This window comes from Mobula hypostoma, chromosome 1, assembly GCF_963921235.1.
Source record: "Mobula hypostoma chromosome 1, sMobHyp1.1, whole genome shotgun sequence".
Lineage (NCBI taxonomy): Eukaryota > Metazoa > Chordata > Chondrichthyes > Myliobatiformes > Myliobatidae > Mobula > Mobula hypostoma.
In genome coordinates, this window is record NC_086097.1 from 187,792,884 (window position 1) to 187,819,372 (window position 26,489).

At 41.1% G+C, this 26,489-nt stretch overlaps 1 protein-coding gene across 1 annotated transcript in view; it reads left to right on the plus strand.

Moving 5' to 3' along the window:
* The window catches only part of LOC134353568 (matrix metalloproteinase-16-like), a 227,297-nt gene that overhangs the window by 181,021 nt on the left and 19,787 nt on the right, over positions 1–26,489 (plus strand). Inside the window, exons 7-8 of the mRNA XM_063061627.1 lie at positions 9,972–10,110; positions 25,534–25,684. Of these exons, the coding sequence (XP_062917697.1) occupies positions 9,972–10,110; positions 25,534–25,684 (290 nt within the window). The remainder of the gene's footprint in view (positions 1–9,971; positions 10,111–25,533; positions 25,685–26,489) is intronic.

The following is a 26,489-nucleotide window of genomic DNA, read 5'->3' on the forward strand; positions in this document are numbered from 1 at the left end:
AGGGCAGGCAGAGCAGGGTTCCCCTGTGGCCATTCCCCTCAACAACAAGTATACCACATTGGATACTGTTGGGGAGGATGACTTACCTGGGACTAGCTGCAGTAGCCAGATCTCTGGCACTGAGTCTGGCTCTGCAGTGCAGAAGGGAGGGGAGAAAAAGAGGAGAGCGGTAGTGATAGGGGACTCGATAGTTAGAGGTGCAGATAGAAGGTTCTGTGGTCGTGACAGAGAATCCAGGATGGTTTGTTGCCTCCCAGGTGCCAGGGTCAAGGATGTCTCTGATCGATTGCATGACATTCTGGAGTGAGAGGGTGACCAGCCAGATGTCGTGGTGCACATCGGTACCAATGACATAGCAAGGAAGGGTGAAGAGGTCCTGGACAGTGAGTATAGAGAGCTTGGTAGGAAGTTGAAAAGCAGGACCTCAAGGGAGGTAATCTCAGGATTGCTACCTGTGCTAGGTGCCAGTGAGGGTAGGAATAAGATGCTCTGGAGGAGGAACAAGTGGCTGAGGAACTGGTGTAGGGGGCAGGGTTTCAGATTTCAGGATCATTGGGACCTCTTCTGGGGCAGGTGGGACCTGTACAAGAGAGACGGGTTACACTTGAACCAATATCCTTTCAGGGAGGTTTATTAGTGCTATTGGGGAGGCTTTAAACTAGATTTGCAGGGGGATGGGAACCAGAGTGCCAGAGCTGACAGTGTGCCTGGGGTGAAAATAAATGATGTTGAAAGTTTAAGCAAATCCGCTGATAGAAAGGTTGTGAGTGGTGGTAAAAATCTTCTGAGGTGTATATATTTCAATGCTAGGAGTATTGCGGGGAAGGTGGATGAGTTGAGGGCATGGATTGACACGTGGAATTATGATGTTGTAGCAATTAGTGGAAACTTGGCTGCAGGAGGGGCAGGACTGGCAGCTTAATATTCCAGGGTTCCGATGTTTCAGATGTGATTGAGGCAGAGGAATGAAAGGTGGGGGAGTAGCATTGCTTGTTAGGGAAAATATTACAGCAGTGCTCAGGAAGGACAGATTAGAGGGCTTGTCTACTGAGTCCTTATGGGTGGAGCTGAGAAACAGGAAAGGTATGGCCACATTAGTGGGATTGTATTACAGACCACCCAATAGTCAACGAGACTTGGAAGAGCAAATCTGCAGAGAGATAGCAGGCAACTGCAGGAAACATAAAGTTGTGGTGGCAGGGGATTTTAATTTTCCATACATTGATTGGGACTACCATACTGTTAGGGGTCTAGATGGTTTAGAGTTTGTAAAATGTGTTCAGGAAAGTTTTCTAAATCAATATATAGAGGGACCAACTAGAGGGGATGCAATATTGGATCTCCTGTTAGGAAACGAATTAGGGCAAGTGACAGAAGCCTGTGTAGGGGAGCACTTTGGTTCCAGTGATCATAACACCATTAGTTTCAATTTGATCATGGACAAGGATAGATCTGGTCCTAGGGTTGAGGTTCTGAACTGGAAGAAGGCCAAATTTGAAGAAATGAGAAAGGATCTAAAAAGCGTGGATTGGGACAGGTTGTTCTCTGGCAAAGATGTGATTGGTAGGTGGGAAGCCTTCAAAGGGGAAATTTTGAGAGTGCAGAGTTTGTATGTTCCTGTCAGGATTAAAGGCAAATTGAATAGGAATAAGGAACCTTGGTTCTCAAGGGATATTGCAACTCTGATAAAGAAGAAAAGGGAGTTGTATGAAATGTATAGGAAACAGGGGGTGAAACAGGTGCTTGAGGAGTATAAGAAGTGCAAGAAAATACTTAAGAAAGAAATCAGGAGGGCTAAAAGAAGACATGAGGTTGCCTTGGCAGTCAAAGTGAAGGATAATCCAAAGAGCTTTTACAAGTATATTAAGAGCAAAAGGATTGTAAGGGATAAAATTGGTCCTCTTGAAGATCAGAGTGGTCGGCTTTGTGCGGAACCAAAGGAAATGGGGGAGATCTTAAATAGGTTTTTTGTGTCTGTATTTACTAAGGAAGCTGGCATGAAATCTATGGAATTGAGGGAATCAAGTAGTAAGACCATGGAAACTGTACAGATTGAAAAGGAGGAGGTGCTTGCTGTCTTGAGGAAAATTAAAGTGGATAAATCCCCAGGACCTGACAGAGTGTTCCCTCGGACCTTGAAGGAGACTAGTGTTGAAATTGCGGGGGCCCTGGCAGAAATATTTAAAATGTCGCTGTCTACGGGTGAAGTGCCGGAGGATTGGAGAGTGCCTCATGTTGTTCCGTTGTTTAAAAAAGGATCGAAAAGTAATCCGGGAAATTATAGGCCGGTGAGTTTAACGTCAGTAGTAGGTAAGTTATTGGAGGGAGTACTAAGAGACAGAATCTACAAGCATTTGGATAGACAGGGGCTTATTAGGGAGAGTCAACATGGCTTTGTGCGTGGTAGGTCATGTTTGACCAATCTATTGGAGTTTTTCGAGGAGGTTACCAGGAAAGTGGATGAAGGGAAGGCATTGGATATTGTCTACATGGACTTCAGTAAGGCCTTTGACAAGGTCCCGCATGGGAGGTTAGTTAGGAAAATTCAGTCGCTAGGTATACATGCAGAGGTGGTAAATTGGATTAGACATTGGCTTGATGGAAGAAGCCAGAGAGTGGTGGTAGAGAATTGTTTCTCTGAGTGGAGGCCTGTGACTAGTGGTGTGCCACAGGGATCAGTGCTGGGTCCATTGTTATTTGTCATCTATATCAATGATCTGGATGATAATGTGGTAAATTGGATCAGCAAGTTTGCTGATGATACAAAGATTGGAGGTGCAGTAGACAGTGAGGAAGGTTTTCAGAGCCTGCAGAGGGACTTGGACCAGCTGGAAAAATGGGCTGACAAATGGCAGATGGAGTTTAATACTGACAAGTGTGAGGTATTGCACGTTGGAAGGACAAACCAAGGTAGAACATACAGGGTTAATGGTAAGGCACTGACGAGTGCAGTGGAACAGAGGGATCTGGGAATACAGATACAAAATTCCCTAAAAGTGTTGTCACAGGTAGATAGGGTCGTAAAGAGAGCTTTTGGTACATTGGCCTTTATTAATCGAAGTATTGAGTATAAGAGCTGGAATGTTATGATGAGGTTGTATAAGGCATTGATGAGGCCGAATCTGGAGTATTGTGTTCAGTTTTGGTCACCAAATTACAGGAAGGATATAAGTAAGGTTGAAAGAGTGCAGAGAAGGTTTACAAGGATGTTGCCGGGACTTGAGAAACTCAGTTACAGAGAAAGGTTGAATAGGTTAGGACTTTATTCCCTGGAGCGTAGAAGAATGAGGGGAGATTTGATAGAGGTATATAAAATTATGATGGGTATAGATAGAGTGAATTCAAGCAGGCTTTTTCCACTGAGGCAAGGGGAGAAAAAAACCAGAGGACATGGGTTGAGGGTGAGGGGGGAAAAGTTTAAAGGGAACATTGGGGAGGCTTCTTCACACAGAGAGTGGTGGGAGTATGGAATGAGCTGCCAGACGAGGTGGTAAATGCGGGTTCTTTTTTAACATTTAAGAATAAATTGGACAGATACATGGATGGGAGGTGTATGGAGGGATATGGTCCGTGTGCAGGTCAGTGGGACTAGGCAGAAAATGGTTCGGCACAGCCAAGAAGGGCCAAAGGGCCTGTTTCTGTGCTGTAGTTTCTATGGTTCTATGGCAAAACAGTACAACTGCGGCTGACGAAGGAAGTCAAATCTATTGTAAAAAGCAAAAGAACGGGCATACAACCAAGCAAAAACTAGTGGGAAGATAGAGGATTGGGAAGTTTTTAAAATCCTACAGAGAACAACTAAAAACTTCATTAGAAGGGTAAAGATGAAATATGAAAGCAAGCTAGCAAAGAAAAATCAAGGTGGAGAGTAAAAGTTTTTTAAGTATGTTAAAAATAAAAGAGAAATGAGAGTGGATATAGGACCGCTAGAAAACAAGGCAGGACAAATAATAAGGGGGAATATGAGATGGCTGATCAACTAAATGAGTATTTTGCGTCAGTCTTCATTGTGGAAGACACTAGCAGTATGCCTGATGTTGTGTGTGAAAGAAGAGAAGTTACTGTTACAAGAGAGAAGGTGCTCAAAAAGCTGAAAGACCTAAAGTTACGTAAGTCACCTGGACCAGAGGAACTGCACCCTAGGGGTCTGAAAGAGATAGCATTAGAGATTATGGTAGCATTAGAAATGATCTTTCAAAAACCGTTGGACTCTGGCACTGATGCCAGAGGACTGGAAAATTGTAAATGTTACTCCACTCTTTAAGAAAGGAGGAAGGCAGCAGAAAGGAAATTATAGACCAATTAGCCTGACCTCAGTGGTTGGGAAGATGTGAGAGTCAATTGTTAAGGATGAGGTGATGGAGCTACTTGGTGACACAGGACAAGATAGTACAAAGTCAGGATGGTTTCCCTCAGGGAAAGTCCTGCCTGATGAACCTGTTGGAATTCTTTGAGGAGATTACAAGTAGGATAGATAAAGGGAATGCAGTGGATGTTGTATATTTGGACTTTCAGAAGGCCTTTGACAAGCTGCCATACATGAGGCTGCTTACCAAGTTAAGACCCCATGGTATTACAGGAAAGTTACTAATATGGTTAGAGCATTGGCTGGTTGGTAGGAGGCAGCAAGTGGGAAAAAAAAGGATCCTTTTCTGGTTGGCTGCCAGTGACTAGTTCCGCAGGGATCAGTATTGGGACTACTTCTTTTTATGCTGTATATAAATGACTTAGATGATGGAAAAGATGGCTTTGTTGTCAAGTTTGCAGATGATACGAAGACTGGTGGAGGGGCTGGTAGTGTTGGGGAAACAGGTAGGATGCAGAAGGACTTAGACAGATTAGGAGAATGAGCAAGAAAGTGGCAAATGAAATACAATGTTGGAAAATGCATAGTCATGCATTTAGGTAGTAGAAACAAATGTGCAGACTATTTTCTAAATGGGGAGAAAATCCAGGAATCTGAGATGCAGAGGGATCTGGGAGTCCTTGTGCAGAACATCCTAAAGATTAACTTGAAAGTTGAGACAGTGGTGAGAAAGGCAAATGCCATGTTAGCATTCATTTCGAGAGGTCTACAATACAAGAGCAAGGATGTGATGCTGAGGCTTTATAAGGCACTGGTGAGGTCTCACCTTGAGTATCGTGAACATCTTTGGGCCCTTCATCTTAGAAAAGATAAGCTGGCATTGGAGAGGGTCCAGAGGAGGTTCACAAGGTTGATTCCAGGAATGAAAGGATTATCATATGAGGAACGTTTGTTTGATGGCTCTGGGTCTGTACTCACTGGAATTCAGAAGGATGGGGGGGGGAATCTCATTGAAACCCTTTGAATGTTGAAAGACCTAGACAGAGTAGATGTGTAAAGGATGTTTCCCATGGTGGGGGAGTCTAGGACGAGGGCAGAGGCTCAGGATAGAGGGGCACCCTTTCAAAACAGAGATACGGAGAAATTCCTTTAGCCTAAGGGTGGTGAATTTAGGAATTTGTTGCCACATGCAGCTGTGGAAGTCAGGTCGTTGGGTGTATTTAAGGAGAGATTGATGAGTTTTTGATTGGACATGGCATCAAATGTTGTGGGGAGAAGGCCAGGAAAGTGGTATCGAGGAGGAGATTGAAAAAAAGGATCAGCCATGATCGAATGGCAGAGCAGACCCAATGGGTCAGATGGCCTAATTCTGCTCCTATGTCCTATGGACTTATGATAAGGTGGATAAAAATAGCATTTTCCCCAGGGTAGGGAAGATCAAAACTATGGGGCATAGATTTTGTAGAAATACTTAAAAGGGATTTGAGGGGCAACTTTTTGAAGTGGTGGATGATGAGTATATAGAGCAAGCTTCCAGGACATATACTTGAGACAAGTACAATAGTAGCACTTGGATAGATACGTAGAAGATGGGAATTGGAGGGATATGGGATGAATGCAGGAAATTGCGACAAGCTGGATAGGCACCATGGTTGGCACAGGCTGGTGAGCTGAAAGGTCTGTAACCAGGTTTACTGCTGTCACTCTATGACTGTAAAAGTAATGGTGTACAAGAATAGCCCTTGCAACTAAGATGTTTCAAAACCTGTGTCAACATTTGAGTTTAAGGTATGGTTACATTCCATTCTATATTCTGTATTACAGCTTTAAAGTGCATAACGGATAAATATTTTAGAAAATCCTCTTTCATCACTATCTGAATGAATGAACACACTAATCCCAATGGTCCACTTCTGCCATCTGTCTGTAAAAGAAACATTAACTGTGACATGGTTCTTCTCCATTGTACAGTGTAGCTCAGAGATTCAGAATTTTTGAAAGAAATGTCAGAATTCTTTTGCTCACAATTATGCATGAGTGATCTGCAGATACTGTGTGGCCAAATCTATTAGGATTATTATTTGATTTGTTTATCTGTATCCTATGTTTACAGTCTCGGGAGGCAGTTTGCAAAGCGTGCATAATAAGATAAAAACAGATATAAGAATAGAAAGTACCAAACTGATGTTGTTCAAAAGAATTTGTTCAAAGAAATGAAGTATTAAAGTTAGTGCCATAAGAGCTACAGGGAAGTATCCAAATGGATTTCCATAGCCACATTATTCTTAACTGCTCCAGAAACCCCTTTAACCTCTATGACAGTAATGTCCTTTCTTTGAAATAGCATATTTTCTGTATATTGTGGAATAGAATTAAAAATGTGTCTAGTCATAAAAGGCTTATGGAATACTTACCTTGATGTCTGATTATTTGTACTTCAAACATTTATTTGTCTGTTTCCTGAAACTACAAAACAATGTACAGAAATCTTATCAAGATTCCACTGGGAAAATCACTGATTCACTTCATACATTAACAACTCAGATGATGGATCATAATTCAAAGCAATAGAAATGGGTCTATCCAGTTTCTAGGCATAAGAAGGGAGCAAAGTCAGCTAAATTAACTGTGCCCAATATATACAACTATTTGTCATTTTGCTGAACTCATATTGAAACGTTTGAAAGTATCCTAGATAGATATGAGATCTTAACTTCTCACTATGTTTTCCACCTGTGTTGCCAGCTGTAAAAGACTGTGTTTGTATAAGCCATACCCTCATTAACACTTTTATATGTTTGGAGTTCCAGCAAAGTAATTCATGACTAATATTTTAAGGTTTGCTCACAGACTGAATTTATCATGCATTTATGACTGTATGATTGTTTATTTTAAATTAATACTGACAAAATACCAAGCAGAAATATTTGGGTGAGATCTCTAAGCTTCTTGGAGATTACATAAATGTCTAATATACGAATCCATTTTGTAACACATAGACAGCATACTTTGCAAAGCAATGAATTATTTAGAAGGATGTGTAGTACAAGATTTTCTGCAAGATTAAGTTTTCAGACCCTGTGCATTGGGAAAAGAACTGACATTGGCACATTATGTTCTCTTCAGTGCTTCAGAGATAAAAAGTCCATTTTAATTCAGTTAAAGAGGCACTGTCAATTTTATGCTGCCTCATGAGGTCTATAACATTGAAGAGAAGTGTCTTTCAGATATTACTTGAAGTTCTTACATGCATCAGTAGTTAATAAATAATATTGTTGAAAGAACTAATGAAATTCCTCACTGACTTAAGCAAGCAACAAAAGTAGACAAAAATCTAACAGAAGCATTTTTGGCATAAATTCATTGGGTGCCTATCAGTCACTGCAAAGCACATCAGCCATATCTTGGTCAAGCCTGGTATTGCAAAATTCACCACGCAACCAAAGCAAAGAACAATAATTATGCTCGCATGCTATTAAATTTTAAAATGAGACTGACTTCTAGACAATGCAGAGAATCAGTGTATATAATATACACTGATTCTGTGCATTGTCTAAAAGTCAGCCTCATTTTAAAATATATATATATGTGTGTGTGTATATATATATACACACACGTGTGTCTGTGTATTGCGGTATACACTATATTATGTTTACGGAGCATTTATTTATTTGTTTGTTTGTTTATTTATTTATGCACTATTCCAAATAAAATCATTCAGAATCAACCTACCTCGATATTTAATTAAGTTGGGTATCTGGCCATTGCTTGGCATCATTTCTAAGTCTTTCAAATGGCTAGAACACCACCAGAATGGGCTGGAGTGGACGGGGGGGGGGAGGAGGGGGGGTAGCAGAGTAGAGAGATGGAAGGGGTGAGAGGGTTGGGGGGGTTAGGGAGAGATGAAGCAGGTATAGTGGTCCCACTAAAGTCATGGCCCTCACAAATTATTTTTCCCCATAATATTCAGGTGCATCATAAAGCATTCTTGAAAGTAATCATGGTTGATACTTTGCCCTTCCTGCTCTTCATATTGTTTGATGCTACTGGGGAATGAGGCAGTTAATGTAGTATTGAATACAATATTAGAATTCTTGAAAAGATATGTGAATGCATTTTTGGGAAATCTGTAACAATGCAAAAAAATTGCAAAAGAATTTAAGAACATGGTAAAACTGTTCTATTAATAAAATATTGTTGCTAATGCCATTTGATTTCTATGTGACAATTAAGTTATTTTCCAATCTTTGTACTCAACTTTAGTGTTTAGAAATGATCTAAAATATTATATGTGAATCTTAATTTTCTGTGAAAATTAGTGTAAAAATATCTCAGTTAAGTAATCATCAGATTTCCACCTTCCATGACTTCTTACAATAATTAGTGTCATTTTGGATGATAATATATAATTGTGGAGTAAGTGGGAAAAGTGTAAGTATAAACTGGATTTTTTAATCTATTAGAGAATATTCAATCCACCATTCATTAATGAAGTGGAGAAGGACAAGTACATTTATATAAAACCTATTTCTATATTTTTAAATTTGAGTTGGTCAAAATTAGGAAAAGTTTTTACTGCACTAAAGGGAAGTTTTAATTATATTTACATCATTGATGCAACAAATAACACTTTTTACAAAGGTACTAAACAACCAAAGTACCTGTAAATAATAAATCAAAACCAGAAAATATATAAACCCACATCAAGTACAATAAAAAGGTAACATAATGTATATAACTGAAATTAGATAGTGTATGAAATCTGAAACAAAAGTCAATCATTTCAAATGTTAAAAGAAAATATAATATATGCAACGTGAAGAAAATGAATGAATTAAATGGCTTTTAAAATGTTATGCTATTTGAAAAGTTTATTATAAGCTTTTCCCATTCTCCTGGTTATTTTGCTCTTGCCAGTCTTATTTTTTATGTGTTATAAGATAGAATTCCCATTTATCATTTCTCTCTAAGTTAGATGCGAACAGTTTTCCTTATTTCAAATGACCAGCATTTATAAGTAAGAACATAAGAATTTAAAAAAAAACAAGAGCAGGAATGCGTCATTTTTGCTTCAACCCTCTATGCAATTTGCCAGGATTACGACTGATATACTTTCCTGCATTTATCCGATCTCCTTTAATTCCCTCAATATTTAGAAATTTATCAGTCTTTCTTTTGAATGACTTGATTTCCAAAGATTCACTGGCCTCTGAGTTAGGAAATTTCTCCTCATCTCATTCCTAAATAGTGTACATCCTATTCTTATTCTGAGCCCCAGTTCTAGACTTTTCAGCTTGGGAAACATCTTCCCTACATCCATCCTATCAACCCTGTTAACATGTTAGTTAGTCACAATGTGATCTTTTCTCATTTTCTAGATTCTTGAAAATGCAGACTTATTCTATACAATTTCTCCTCTTAAAGAAAACCTGTTGTTAGTAACGATATCCTCTTTTGTTAAGGAGACCAAAGCTTTGTACAATACACCCACAGAGGTCTTGCCAAATGCATATATAATTCTGTATTCAATATACTCATGAAAACCCTTCATGCCTTTTTGTTTTTTCTCTTGTTTACCTTGTCCGATGCATATAGTTTTTTAAACACAGTGAACACATGAACACAAGCGAATAGTTGTACTTAACCAATAAACTTTCAATTGCAGGACCAATGGTTTTGGCGAGTTCGAAACAACAAAGTTTTGGATGGTTATCCCATGCAAATTGCCTATTTCTGGAGAGGTTTGCCCTCTAATATTGATGCGGTTTACGAACGGCCTGATGGAAAATTTGTGTTTTTCAAAGGTAATGTGTGAATTTTTGGTTTGAGTGCAAAAGCTATTTGCACTGTCTACAATCAAACAAAAATTTGTAAATGCCTGGAAGATTTTTGTAATGAGTATCTGCATATAGTTTTACGTTAATTATATTTTAATAGTGCCTTCAACAAAGTTATTTAACCATTATTCTAAATTATAATTCACACAGTGGAAATTTTGAATTAAATTTGGCTATGTGCTGCAAAAGTTGGTCTCTTATGGTTGTAAGATGAAATATATTAACAAATCAAATAATCTGAATTTGTTTGGTTGTAGGTTTTAGAATCTAACAAATGTAGGTCAAAAATGCTGACAAAATATAGCATTAATGGTAATACTCTTGGCAGTGTAGAGGATCAGAGGGATCTTGGGGTCCGAGTCCATAGGACACTCAAAGCTGCTGCACAGGTTGACTCTGTGGTTAAGAAGGCATACAGTGTATTGGCCTTCATCAACTGTAGGATTGAGTTTAAGAGCTGAGAGGTAATGTTACAGCTATATAGGATCCTGGTCAGACTCCACTTGGAGTATTGTGCTCAGTTCATGTTGCCTCACTACAGGAAGGACATGGAAACCATAGAAAGGGTGCAGAGGAGATTTACAAGGATGTTGCCTGGATTGGCAAGCATGCCTCATGAGAATAGGTTGAGTGAACCCGGCCTTTTCTCCTTGGAGCGACGGAGGATGAGATGTGACCTGATAGAGGTGTACAAGATAATGAGAGGCATTGATCATGTGGATACTCAGAAGCTTTACCCCAGGGCTGAAATGGCTAGCACGAAAGGACATAGTTTTAAGGTGCTTGGAAGTAGGTACAGAGGAGATGTCAGAGGTAAGTTTTTTACACACAGAGTGGTGAGTGCGTGGAATGGGCTGCCGGTGGCGGTAGTGAAGGCAGAAATGATAGGGTCTTTTAAGAGGCTCCTGGATGGCTACATGGAGATTTGAAAAAAAGAGGGCTAGGGTAAAGCCTAGGTAGTTCTCAGGTAGGGACATGTTCGGCACAGCTTTGTGGGCCGAAGGGCCTGTATTGTGCTGTATGTTTTCTATGTTTCTAACAAACTATTATTTATTTAATTTCTTAAATGTTGTCAGATGCAAATTTTATTTCTCACAATGAAGTCACTCAATCCTCCATATCTTTGCTCACTCTTAGTCACAGCAACTCACTAATTCCACCCTTGTCTCACAATACTCCAAGCAAGGCTCCACCAGAAACTTTATAAGTGTCAACATTACATTCTTGGTTTTATATTCTAGTCCTCTTGAAATGAACACTAACATAACATTTTCCCTCCTCACCACAGACTCAACCTGTAAATTAACCTTTTGGGAATCCCGCACAAGGACTCCCAAATCAATTTGCGTCTCACATTTTTGTATTTTTTCTTCCTTTTGAAAATAGTCAACCTTTCATTTTTTTCTACCAAAGTGCATGACCATACACTTCTTGACACTGTATTCCATCTGCCACTTCTTCCCCAATCTCCTAATCTATCTAGGTCCTTCTGTAGCCTCTTTATTTCTCAGAACTACCTACCCCTCCACTTACTTCGTATCATCGGCAAACTGCAACAAATTCATCAATTCCACCATCCAAATCATTGACATATAACGTAAAAAGAATCACTCCCAACACAGACCCCTGTGGAACACCACTAGTCACGGGTGGCTAACTAGAAAAGGCTCCCTTTGTCCCCACTCTTTGCCTCCTGCCAATCAGCCACTGCTTTCAGCCACATGCTAGAATCCTTCATGGAGTACCATGGGCTTTTAACTTGTTAGCCTCATGTGTGGCACCCTGTCAAGGGCCTCCTGAAAATCCAAGTACACAACATCAGCCGATTCTCCTTTGTCTATCTTGCTTGTTTTTTTCTTCAAGTACTTCCAACAAATTAGTCAGGCAAGATTTTCCCTTAAAGAAACCATGCTGACTATGACCTATTTTATCATGTGCCTCCATGTACCCTGAAACCGTACCCTTAACAATTGACTCCACATCTTCCTAACCTGAGGTCATACTAACTGGCCTATAATTTCCTTTCTACTGCTTTTCTTGCTTCTTGAAGAGTGGAGTGACATTTGCAATGTTCGTCTTCTGGAACCATTCCAGAATCTAATGATTATTCAAAGAATCATTACTAATACCTCCACAATCTCTTTAGTCACTTTTTTCAGAAACCTGGTGCATACACCATCTGGTCAACATGATATTTCTACCTTCAGACCTTTCAGTTTCCCAAGAACCTTCTCCCTGGTAATGGTAACATCACACACTTCATGACCCCAGACACCTGGAACTTCCACAATACTACTAGTGTCCTCCACAGTGAAGATTGATGTAAAATACTTATTCAGTTCATCTGCCCCCATTGCTTCCTCTTCAGCATTGTTTTCCAGCGGTCCAATATCCAGTCTTGTTTTCCAGCGGTCCAATATCCAGTCTCGCCTCTCTTTTACAATTTACGTATCTGAAGAAACTTTGGTATCCTCCTTGATATTCATTGCTAGCTTACTTTCATATCCCATTTTTACCTTCTTAATAACTTTATTTGTTGCCTTCTGTTGGTATTTAAAAGCTTCTCAATCCTCTAACTTCCCGTTAATTTTTCCCTATTATATGCCCTCTCTTTGACTTTTATGTTGGCTTGACTTCCCTTGTTAGCCATGGTTGTGTCATCATGCCTTTAGAAAACTTCTTCCTCATTGTAATGTATATATCCTGTGCCTTCCAAATTGCTTACAGAAATTCCAGCCTTTGCTGCTTTGCCATCATTCCTGCCAGTGCTTTTTTCCAATCAATTCTAACCAATTCCACTCTCATACCTCTAATTTCCTTTATTTCACTACAATACTGATACATCTGACATTAGCTTCTCCTCAAATTTCGGGGTGAATGCGATAATATTATAATCACTTACCCCTAAGGGTTCCTTTACCTTAAGCTCTCTGAAGCAATTCTGGTTCATTGCAGGACATCCAATCCAGAATAGCTGATCTTGTAGTTGGCTCAACCACGAGCTGCTGTCAAAAGCCATCTCATATGCAGTCTAGAAATTACCCCTCTTACAATTCCACAGCAACCTGATTTTTCCGTTATATCTGCATATTGAAATCTCCTATGACTACTGTAACATTGCCCTTTTGACATGCATTTTTTGTCTCCCATTGTAGCTTGTAAGCCACATCCTTACTACTGTTTGGGAGTCTGTATATAGCGCCCATCAGGATCTTTTTACCCTTGCAGTTCCTTAGCTCTATCCACAATGATTCAACACCTTCTGATCCTATGTCACCTCTTTCTAACGATTTAATTTCATTTTTACCAACAGAGACATGCCACCTCCTCTGCCTTCCTGCCTATCTTTGGACATTAAGTTCCCAGTTGTAATCTTCTGGACCCCTGCACCAGTTCCTCTGCCACTCTTTCACCTGTCAAATCATTCTATTCTTACCCTCACTGGCATGTGGCACGGGCAGCAATCTAGAGATTACTATCCTGGAGGTCTTGTCACCTTTCTACCTACCTCCCTAAAATTTCTCTTCTGGACCTCCTTACGTTGTCTACCTATGTCATTGGTGCCAATATGTACGAAGACTTCTGGCTGCTCACCCACGCCCTTGAGGATGCGATGGACATGATCCGAGACATCCCTGATCCTAGCACCAGGGAGACAACATACAATCTGGGTGTCTCTATTACACCCACAGAACCTCTCCTCTGTTCCTTTGACTAAAGAATCTTCTATCAACACTGCAGTCCTCTTCACCTCTCTGCTCTTCTGAGCCACAACACCAGACTCAGTGCCCGAGACCTAGTCCCCGGTAGGCACCCCCCTCAGTAGTATCAAAAGTTATATACTTATTATTGAGGAGAACGGCCATAGGTGTACTCTGCACTGACTGTGCATTTGCCCGCCTCCTGACAATCACCCAGTTACCTGTCTCCTGCAACCTAGGGGTGACTACCTCCTTGTAGCTCCTGTCTATCACCTCATTCTCCCATTTGAGCTGAAGGTCACTGAGATGCAATTCCAGTTACTGAAGACGTCTCTCAAGAGTTGCAGTTCAGTAAACCTGGTGCAGATTGGAAACTCAAAGCCTCCCAGTCTTCCCACATCTCGCACACAATACAAAACACTGCCCTGGGGCCATTCTCACTATACTATGCCCTAACAGATGAGGAATGAACAAATAAGACAGAGAGAGTAACTTACAAGATACTTTACCTCACCCAAACCTGCTCTCACCTAACCCTGATGAGGCAAAGCCACTCTAAACAGTGACACACGCATCAAAATGGCCGCTCTGCTTGCACCAGTGCTATTTTTATTGGCCCCTTTTTAATGAATCCCCCTTGTGGACTGGTCACTTCCCAAATCAGTGAATCTGCCATAAAACTCCGCCTTCAAAATCTTGATCCCCATCATGATTAAAAAGTAGCTCCTTTCACACACCCTTGGTGTGGATTGCCCAACTCCAAATTCAGAGATAAGAAGGGATGAAAATAACAGTAGATTGGAGACAATGGATTTGTGGCGGCTGCAAGATGAAGAAGGATTAGAAACCGAGTAGAAGGAATGGTTTAATAAAAAGGGTTAAAGGTTTAGGTAGAAAGAGAAACCATATCAAAGCGGTGGCCTTGAAAGAAAGGCAGCGACAGTTAGAAAAAGGGTGAGAAAGGCAAAAGATATGAACCTTAAAATTGATCTCTTGTCAGGGAGATCTGTCCTGGTTCTGAGATTTATTCCGTGGTAGTCAGTGGAGTAAATTTGGGAAGTAGAGTGCAAGACACTGATGCTGATATGCGGTACATTTAACACCGTTAGCCGGAGATGTATTTCTAGACAAATGCAAGGTTAGAGTTGCAACACTAGTCACCAGTTGGAAATAAAACTAGGAGTAATCTGTTCTCTGTACTTTCTTAAGGATTTTTATCCAAACAACAGGATGAACGGTGACAGGTAACAGGGTCTTAATAACAGTGGAGTTGTTGTAGGATAGATATAGGTTGATTTAACTTACACATTTTAAATATCATCTAAATAGACAATCAAGAAAATGTTTTAAAGAACTATGCAACAAAACAAATAATCTGCAGCATTTTACACTGTACATAAATAATATTGCTTCTTGTTCACAACTCTTTATTCATAATTTACCTTTGAATACATGACTTGTTCGAACAGAATAACAAAGTCATGAGAATTTTCTAAACTCTGTAGACAGCAGGAAAAGATAGCATAAGTAATCATAAGTAAAGGTTTGCAAACAACACACACAGAATGCTGGAGGAACTCAGCAGGCCAATCAGCATCTATGGAAAAGAGTACAGTCGACATTTCTGGTTGAGGCCCTTCAGCAGGCCTGCAGGAAAAAAAGATGAGGAGTCAGAGTTAGAAGGTGAGGGGAAGGGAAGGGAGAAACACAAGGTGATAGGTGAAACCGGGAGGGAGAAAGGGGTGAAGTAAAGAGCTGGGAAGTTGATAGTTGAAAGGGTTACAGAGCTGGTGAAGGGGGAGTCTAACAGGAGAGGAGAGAAGTCCATGGAAGAAAGAGAAGGGGGAGGAACACCAGAGGGAGGTGTTGGACAGGCAAGGAAATGAGGTGAGAGAGGGAAAGAGGTGTGGGGAATGGTGAGGGGGGAGGAGTGGGTGGCATTCCCAGAAGTTCAAGAAATCGATGTTCATGCCATCAGTTTGGAGGCTACCCAGATGGAATATAAGGAGTTGTTCCTCCAACCTGAGTGTGGCCTCATCGCGACAGTAGAGGAGGCCATGGATAGACATGTCAGAATGGGAATGAGAAGTGGAATTAAAATGGGTGGCCACTGGGAGATCCCATGTTTTCTGGCAGACGGAACGTAGGTGCTCGGTGAAGCAGTCTCCTAATCTATGTTGGGTTTCACCAATATACAGGAGGCCATACCGGGAGCACTGGACATAATACATGACCCCAACAGACTCACAGGTGAAGTGTTGTCTCACCTGGAAGGACTGTTGCCGCCCTGAATGGTAGTGAGAGAGGAGGTGTAGCACTTGTTCTGCTTGCAAGGATAAGAGCCAGGAGGGAGATCAGAGGGGAGGGCTGAATGGACAAGGGAGTCACATGGGGAGCGATTCCTGCAGAAAGCAGAGTGGGGGTGAAGGAAAGGTATGCGTGATGGTAGGATCCCGTTAGAGATGGCGGAAGTTACGGAGAATTGTGTACTGCTGTGGAGGCTGGTGGGGTGGTAGGTGAGGTCAAGAGGAACCCTATCCCTTATGGGGTGAGGGCAGATACACACAAAATGGAAGAGATGCGGTTGAGGGCAGCATTGATGGTGGAGGAGGGGAAGCCTCTTTCTTTGAAGAAGGCAGACATCTCCGTTTTGAAATTTCTTTAAATTTCTTTAAAAAGGCTTTCTCATTATACTGATTTCCTTTAAATTATCTGAGCTTTGGGTCCAATACTTCCCACCATGTTTATTCCTTTTATTTTAATGTAAAAAAGAAATCCAAATAAGAATCAGTTTGCAGGTGACCCTGTGTTATTGTTCGGGTAACAGAAATTTGCCCTCAGAATTCACAAATCACCAGCCAAAACTTAAGATGTACATAGACTAATAATTATTCTCACTGAATTAATGTGAAGTAAGTAAATTAATAAATACAATTTTTTCAGTAGGCATTTCTTGACACATGTTCAGGCTTTGTGTTGTGAAAAGTTGCAGTATGGACAATTTTCCAGGAATGCAAACCAACTTAATACATGGGTCGTCTGTATGTAACTTAGCAACAAAGGATATTAATGGCTCCTTAAATATTTATTTAGAAGCTCATTACTAAATGTTATTTACATTTTTGAAAGAATAATGATTCAAAGCAAGTTGCTACTCTAGCACTCATCCCTATTGTCATTAAAGATGTGAGAAGCTTGCAGTCTTTGCCAGCCCTAAACTCAGAGCCTGAGAAGCATGTTACATAGAAACACAGAAACATAGAAAATAGTTGCAGGAGTAGGCTATTCGGCCCTTCGAGCCTGCACCGCCATTCAGTATGATCATGGCTGATCATCCAACTCAGAACCCTGTACCTGCCTTCTCTCCATACCCCCTGATCCCTTTAACCATAAGGGTCATATCTAACTCCCTCTTAAATATAGCCAATGAACTGGCCTCAACTGCTTCCTGTGGCAGAGAATTCCACAGATTCACCACTCTCTGTGTGAAGAAGTTTTTCCTAATCTCGGTCCTAAAAGGCTTCCCCTTTATCCTCAAACTGTGACCCCTCATTCTGGACTTCCCCAACATCGGGAACAATCTTCTTAGAAGATAACAGACTTAGAAGCCTATTATTTTCCTACAAATAGTTTTCCTGCACATCTAGTAAAATTTCAAAACAATAACCCATGGTAACTGATTAATATGTTATCAATGTAAAGATAAAACATTATAAGGTATGTTCCTTAAAGTATTATTTTGAATAATTTTGCTAAAAAAACAGGAAATATTACTGAATAAACCTAAAGCCACCAATTATTTCCACTGATAGGAATTTGCAATTATATTAATTATCTACTGTGAAATTTGCTGTTGAAGAGGCCTACCCTATCCAGACATCCCACCTCTCCCGGAAGTTCCGAGAGACTCCCGCATATTAATAGCGGCTCCCTGATGCCCGCAAATTATATACAATATCATGGAAATCAATCTTTTGAGAGCGAGTGAGCGAGAGAGAAAGAGAGAGCGCGTGTGTGAGAGAGAGAGAGAGCATGAGAGAGAGAGTGAGAGAGAGAGAGCATGAGAGAGAGAGCGAGAGAGAGCACGAGAGAGAGAGACAGTGAGTGCAAAAGAGAGAGCGAGCGTGAGACAGAGAGAGCAAGAGCAAGAGAGAGCACCAGAGAGAGCAAGCGAGCGTGAGAGAGAAAGAGAGAGCATGAGAGGGAGCACATGAGAGAGTGAGAGTGCGAGAGAGAGAGAGAGCGAGCGAGTGCAAGAGAGAGAGCAAGAGAGCGAGTGAGCATGAGAGAGAGAGAGAGCAACCACAAGTGAGAGAGCGAGCACGAGAGACGGCACGAGAGAGAAAGAGAGAGCGCGAGAGCAAGCGCGTGAAAGGGAGAGCGAGTGAGAGAGAGCGCGAGCGAGAGAGTGAGAGTATGCCATGGCAGGGTGTTCCAAAAAAAGAAAATATAAAACGTACGTCACCCCAGACTACACTAAAGTGTACCCCTGCCTAATAGGGGTCAAAAATAATGACAGTGTTGCTCACTGCACTGTTTGCAACAGTGACTTTTCTATTGCCCATGGTGGGTTAAGACTGTAAAAGACATGTTGAGGTGAGTTTAACAGGTGTCATTCGTTCATTAGCATAGCTAACGTTATTTAAACTAGCTGGCTAGCTGCTCAGGAGCTACTCTATTGCAGACACCCCACCTCTCCTGGAAATTGATGGTGCTACCTCCCTGAAATGAGTCTTTGCAGGGTGGGATGTCTGCCTATCCCTCCCTCCCCCCACTGAAAACAAGTCTTCAGTGAAACTGAAATACTCAGAACATTCATCAGTCATCCAGTTTAATGACGATTAGGCTACTGATGGGTCTACTCCTCCACACAGCCCATTTGCCATAATGTCCATACATCAATAAAGATGTCCTGAAGTACAGCTTGTTACAAGTTGCAGTTTAGTTTATTATGATTTTTTTCTTGTCAGTTTAGTAAAATAGAAAACCACTTTAAACTATTAATCAGATATAGGAAAGATGCTTAGACTGCAGGATTGGGTACAAATTCAAACATATTGTGGTTTTCTAAAAGACAGCCAGTGCTTTCTAAATATAACAAGTCTGATGGAATGAGCATTAGAAAAATTACGTAGAATGACAGGAAATTCCTTGCAGAACCGCTAGCCATGAGCAGTCAAACATGCACCTTCTGCTGATGTTGAGAAAAAAAACTGAACAGCTCAGCGACTTAAAAACCTTCATCCAGCTGCAGTTCCCACGGTCTAGCAAGGTCTTTTGAGTTATGGCTGTAGTCATGAGTCATTACAAGATTTAACCTGACAAAGAGCTGTGTTGGAGACTGCGTGGTCTGCAATAGTTTCCCCAACCTGATAATTATTTTAGCAATGAAAGATCGGAAAGAACTTCACCTGAAATGCTTTGGGGAATGGTGTAAAGCTTCTTTAAAGTACTGAATCAGAGTTTGCTACACTTCATTTGTGTTTAACTTGTAACCACAACTTCAGCCTTTCCCTAGAGTTATACCAATTTTGCAGCATTTTCATATTGCTATGACAAGAAATGGTTCTCGGCAATATTACTTTTTCTCTACCCCAATCAATCTTTGTCTCTGTATACTTATACCCGCAGGATAATATTTTTAGTTCTGCACATTTGAATAGATTCACACCTTTGCCTTGTCAAGAGAGTAAGTTTTGATAGACTGAGCAATTTTTCAGCACCTTTGAGGGCCTCTGTTAACACTGCATAATAACTCTAGCCTAGCTTGCAGTTTCTCTCAAGAACTACACATGGATTTACTTCTTTACACCCAGGAGCTTAATAAGTTTTGATCAACAATACAGCTGACTAGGCTTGTAGTCTGTGACAAACTATGGCATTGTGTATAAGGATATCACTTATCTTCAACCTGATGTGGATTTTCAATGTCAATAACATTTTTATGTATTAATGGTAAGATCAATCTACCAGGTTTTGAGAGAATTGCCAGTTTTCATGGCTCTTTAACTGATTTCATTTAGTTAGCAAGCACAATTAAAATACCTGTTTTCAATCCTCAGTGTTCAATACCACAAAGGATTGAAAACAGCAACCTCCATACTTGCAGGATTTCCCTCTTGTGTGACCTTTGCACAAACGGTGTGCATCAGTCTGCAATGTATAAGCAATATGTTTCCCAATGGAAAGGAAAGCAAATTAGCTGTTGGTTCACCATGGACTTAGCTACATGTCAAGTATTGCATGTGCAAGCAGGCATCAGAAAATGGTTAGCCTTCTCCATAGTGCCTCTGTATATTTTGTCCAACATAATCTGTTGTACAAGGGCATGAAGAAAACTTACCCAGATATTTCACTCTTCTGGTTGTTAAATGCAGCCAGCACTGTCAGAGCTTTGCATCATCTGCCTGGAGTGCAGAGACCCACTTGCTTTGAAGAGGAACAGATATAAGCTGGTACATTCTCTTAAAATGCTATCAGCAGGTCTGGTGGCAGTATTTGAAAAAGACACATTTTACTTTGATTTGTGAGGACAAAACAAGAAATCTAATGCCCAGCTCTGAAACAGAACCATCTCTGTCAGCGAAATTGGCTTGAAAATGGTGGGATATATCAATAAGGGGCGACATAAGTAGTACAAATAATCAAATGAGTGAGGTGATGTAAAAAGATGTTTTAAGATTGCTAAACACAAGAGGTTCTGCAGTTGCTGGAAATGCAAAACAAAACACAGAAAATGCTGGAGGAATAAACAAGCGACATTTCCTTGTCTTTATCGATCACCCCATGGGCCTTTGCATCCAGCACATCATTCTCCTTAACGTCCACCATCTCAGAGGATTGCTACCGTTAAACACATCTTTCCCCTTTCCATAGGGATTGCTCTCTACGTGACTATCCCGTCCACCTATCCCTCTGCACTTATCTCCCTCTTGGCACTTACCCCTACAAGCAGGGTGAGTGTTACATCTGCCTCTTCACCTCCTCACCTCCTCACTCACCATCATACAAAGCTCTAAACAGTCCTTCAAAGTGAAGCGATACTTCACCTGCAAATGTCTGTCAGTGTCATCTACCATATCCAGTGCTCCCAATGTGGCCTCCTCTACTGTGGTGAGACCTGACGTAGAGGGGGTCTACTTCGTCAGGCACCTTCCCTCTGTCTGCCACAAAGGGCGTGCTTTCCCTGTGCCCACCCATTTTAATTTTACTTCCTATTCCCATTCCTATTCCTATGTGTTGGTACTTGGCCTCCTCTACTGCCATGATGAGGCCACTTCCAGGTTGGAGGAGTAACACCTCATATTCTGACCAGGTAGCCTCCAAACTGATGGTACGAGCATTGATTTCCCTGACTTCTGGTAATTTCTACCCCCTCCCATTTCTCCCAGTTTCTCACCTCAACTCCTCCCTCAGCCACCTGCCTATCCCCTCATCTAGTTTCACCTATCACTTGCCGTCTTGTACTACTTCCCCATCCCCCACCTTCTTATCCTGGCTTCTTCCTGCTCCCTTTCTTCTCCTGTTTATTCCTCTCCATAGATGCAGCCTGACCTGCTGAATTCCTCCAGCATTTGATGTGTTTTAAGATAGCTTCCTAGTGTTATATATCTTGTTCAAAAACACACTGTTAGCTCTAGATAAAGATCAAATGTAAATACAAGATTCCATAGATGCTTGAAAATGGAGCCACAAACAAGATTCTGAAGGAACTCAATGGATGTATGCAGCATCCATGGAGGAAATTGATGGGTATGAAGAGATCTGCCAATCACTTACTAGCCCCTGCTCCACTCCTTCCTTTCAGCTTTTAATACCTCCCCCTTTACTTTCAGTCCAGATGAACAGTCAAATGTCCATTTCCCTCCACAGGTGCTGCCTGACCTGCAGAGTGCCTGCAGCACCTTTTCTGTTGCTTAGGGTCAAATGCGTTGAAATTCTTATTGGTGGTAAGGATAGCCTACATGGAACCAGCGGAAGAATCCATCAGAGTATAGAAATGAAGTTTTAGACTCCAGACCTGAGATTCAAGCAAAAAAAAAGACGTTTGACTATTCCATCTAATTTTATCTGATTCATCTAACGTCCCAGTACACTAGTTTAGATGCAAACCATTATCAGTTGGCTCCTGTGTACAGATCACCTGCCTGCCTGCCCAGCTGGGTAAGACCATAGAGAAGGGCAGAACAATGGTAATGTACTTTTATAGACTTAGATAAAGTCTACTTTACATCCTATTTGATAGCAGTTGTTATTTCTAAAATCTGCCATTTTAAAGTACTTTTTGGTCCCACATAGTACATTATGTCCACATTAATTAATGCTTAATTAACTTTGAAGACTCGAAGCTTGCTTTATAGAACCTCAGGCAAACTAAACAACATGATAGCAACAAAATGCTAAAATATTTATGACATAATAAAATCTGCTGAGTGCTCGTCAGTAAAGAAAATGTTCGCGATATGAGGCCACATCATAGTCCGATTACAGTTACTGGTATGGTAAGAAGAGCTAAACTTTTGTCTAGCTCTTCTCCTTGTACGCGGCACAAAAGGGCAGCTATTTGTTCTGTCTGATCTATGTCGACCTTAAGTCAGAATCAGGTTTATTATCATATTCAGAATCAGCTTCAGATTTACTTATCACATGTACATCGAAATATTCAGTGAAATGTGCTGTTTGTCGTAACAACCAACACACACAAGGGGCGGGCTGCTGCTGTTACCACTCATTCTGGCACCAACATACCATGCCCTCAGAGTTCAACACAACAACAATACAACATAACACAACACAATAGAACAAAACAGGACAGCAGCAAAACAAGCCTCTTTCTCATCCTACCCCTCTCATGCACACAGGTTTTCAAATCCTGTACAGGCCACCTCCAGTCCTTAGCTCCTGACTCTCAAATTCATAGACATTGGGCCAGTCTGTGGACAGGACACACCCTCTACCTCTGGACCTGTTAAGCTCTAGACTTCAACCTGCAACCTTGCTCTCCAGATGTTGTTGACCTCTGGGTAGCGACCACAGTATTCGCCAGTCACTTATTTGACTTTCAGGCCTCAACCCCAGGGCTCGTCATTCATGGGTTTGACCCATGATATCACTGATATACATCATGAAAATTGTTGTTTTGCTGCAGCAGAACATTGCAATGCAAGATTAAGTTCAAGTTCCAGTTTATTGCCATCTGACTGTACATATATACAATCAAGCAAAACAACATCCCTCCAGACCACAGAGCACACACACACAACATAAACCAAAATATTACACTGTAAATATGTTCATAAAATATAATTCAAAATGCATGCAGTAAAGCGCAGCACCAGTAAACAGCTCGCTGTCCGAGTGACGGGACCTCGGAGTTGGCAGGGTATTCATTAGTCTCACAGCCTGAGAGAAGAAGCTTTTACAGAGTCTGGCAGTCATAGTCATGTTGCTTCTGTACCTCCTTCATGACATTAGTGGGTCAAAGAGATTGTGGGATGGGTGGTAGGGCTCTTCAACAATGCGTTGGGCCCTTCATCTGCAACACTCCCCGTAAATGTCACAAGTATGGGGGAGGGAGACCCCAGTGATCCTCTCTGCAGTTTTATGGTCTGCAGTCCTCTGCCTTGCAGCTTCTGTACCACACAATGATGCAGCCAGACAGGGCACTTTCGATGGTGCTGCTGCTGAGTTCCTCCAGTGTTTTGTGCGAGGATTTCCTGCATCTTTGGATTTCTGGCATCTGCAGACTTTTTCTTGTGTTTCAGAGGGCATTTCCTGAAGGAGGGTACGGCCCGAAACGTCGACTGTTCCATAGATGCTGCCTGGCCTGATGAGATCCTCCAGCATTTTGTATGAGGATTTCCTGCATCTTTGGATTTTTGGCATCTGCAGATTTTTTTGGTGTTACGGAGGGCATATCCTGCAAGCGAGAGTTCTTCATGATGGATGCGGCCCTCTTAAGGCATTGTCCTTTGGCAATAGTCTCGGTGGTGGGGAGACTGATGCCCACAATGGAGCTAGCTGAGTTTACAACTCTCTGCAGCTATTTTCCCATCCTGTGCAATAGATTCTCCTACCAGATGATGATGCAGCCAGTCAGAATGTCCTCCACAGTACAGCTGTAGATCTGGTGTCATACCTTAGGAGAGCAACTCAATTTGTTCCACTTCCTCTCTCATTATTTTACCTATTTCCCTGCAAATTATTCTTTCCAATATATGCCCATCAAATCTTCTTTATAATCTTCTAGCCATTAAGATATACTAAGAGTTTTTGAGACTGATTACAATGAGCTACATAGAAACTATAATATGGAAATATAAAAGATTTTCATTCATGTGGCAGATCTTCCAGAGAGAATCTTTCACTATGTTTTAGAATTCTTAAAGACAAAGACAATGATAAACTACAGTTTCAATAGCTACAAATACCTACTTAAACATTTTGATGCTGACAAATAACTTTGCAGAGTTACATATTTACAATGGCAGAACGTTCCAAATAGCAGAACCCCTTTGAATATTCAAAACTAGAGGCTGGTCCAAAAACCTCTCAGCACAAACTCCAGACACTCCAGCCAACACTCACAACACACTGGAGGAACTCAGCAGGTCGGGCAGCATCTGTGGAAAAGATCGGCCAACGTTTCGGGCCGGAACCCTTCGCCCGAAACGTCGACCAATCTTTTCCATGGATGCTGCCCGACCTGATGAGTTCCTCCAGTGTGTTGTGAGTGTTGCTTTGACCCCAGCATCTGCAGAGTATTTTGTGTTTACAAGACATTCCAGACACCCAACTCTTTTGTTAGTGTTGAGGAATAGCTCCCCAAATATACAACTAGCCTGAATATTCAGTGATAAAACAGATCTGTCCTGAGCTGTGCATTATATGGCATGGATATGCCTATAACAAAGTGTCAACAGAGGAGATGGCCACTTAATGCCTTCCCTAATGTAACCTTAAGTCTTCTCCTGCATAGTTTCAAAGTCCTATATCCATTGATAGGTTTCAATGACCCCAAAGCCTCAGTTAAAGTTAAATTGTGAACGGGTTTTATTTCCTGATGACTGGTTCTTATTTTAATTAATAACCACTACCTATGATTTCATAGCTCCAGAATAATCCCTACCAGGGGATACTTTACAGAAGCCAGTACTTGGGATGAGGGAAAAACCAGACTACCCAAAAGAGAGCTGCAGAGCCAAAGAGAAAGCATGCAGACTTCAAGGTCAGGAGTGAACCTAGATCTCTGAAACCATGAGACTGCAACACAACTGCTGCTACACCACATTGCCCTGTTTCTCCAACAGACTGCCAAATGATTTGTGCAAAAGAGAAAACTTTATTGAAGATATAGTTTCATTACCCATTTTCTGATCAAAATTCTCCTTCTGCCCATTATATTTCAGCTTTTTAGCAGCAAAAAGGCAATTTACCTTATGTTAATTTAACTTTTTTCCAGCCTAAGGATGCTGAAGTATCTTGGGACAAAATTGTGCAGATTTAATTAACCAAAAATGATGAGCTTGTTCTCCTTGCAATTGTTAACAAAGATTCAGAAAGTATCGCAATGGAGGAAGTAAATCTATGCCTTTGAAGTTTCAAACAAGTGAATGAGACTAATCTGAATTTATTCTTCAAATATCAACATGAAAAACTGACTCTTAATATCAGAATATTTACTCAACAGGTAGCAAGTATTGGGTCTTCAAAGAAGCTACACTGGAATTAGGTTATCCTCAGAATTTGGTGGAACTAGGAAGTGGTGTACCTTCCCAGGGCATTGACACAGCAGTGTGGTGGGAAGACGTTGGCAAAACCTACTTCTTCAAAGGAGACAGGTGAGTGTGGTTAATGTAAATTTGAGTTTTGTTTTGGATGGCTTGTGATGTATGTTACGCGAGTGAAGATGAAATTCTTGTTTACCAGAGAACTTTTTCATACAGAAAGATCATGCAAATATGATTATCATGTTTATACAATGGTGCACAAGCAACAGGTCATTCTTTAGTTTCATTTACCTTATCATTCAATGCACATGCTGAGCTTTGCATGAAGCTTAATCCTCTTGAAATTGTACGGAGCAATTGTCAGCAGATGCTTTAAATAATTTGTATACTTTTTTCAAGATGTTTTCTCCTAAGGTGTTAAAGTGAGGTATGATGAGGGCTTCCGTCAGTCAGAGCTGACCATGGATATTGTGTCCTAGCTGTCTAGATACACAAGCCTGGGCAGTACACTATGGAGAGCAAGTTGTTGCCCATGTAGCAAGCTCCCCCTCTCCACACATCTGATGAACCCAAAGGAACAACAGAGACCGATGCAGTTTGGTACCGGCAGTGTCACAGGAATCACCAGTCAGCATTGAACTCATTCATTCTGTTGTGTTTCTTGCACTTACTCAGTATGCTCACAAGAAAACGAATCTCAGGTTTGAGTATGGTAAATCTTTGATAATAAATTTACTTTGAACTTTGAACTATTGGACAGTTCCTTGATCCCTCAACCTATCGCATATGTAGGACTGCCTTAGGGACTCCAGCTCCAGATTTTTCCCTCGGGATTTACTACAGAAGCCTTCCCAATGAGTGGATATAGCCACAAGGTAGCAGAGGTTTGAGACTAGAGTTTTCTTTCTCCTAGATG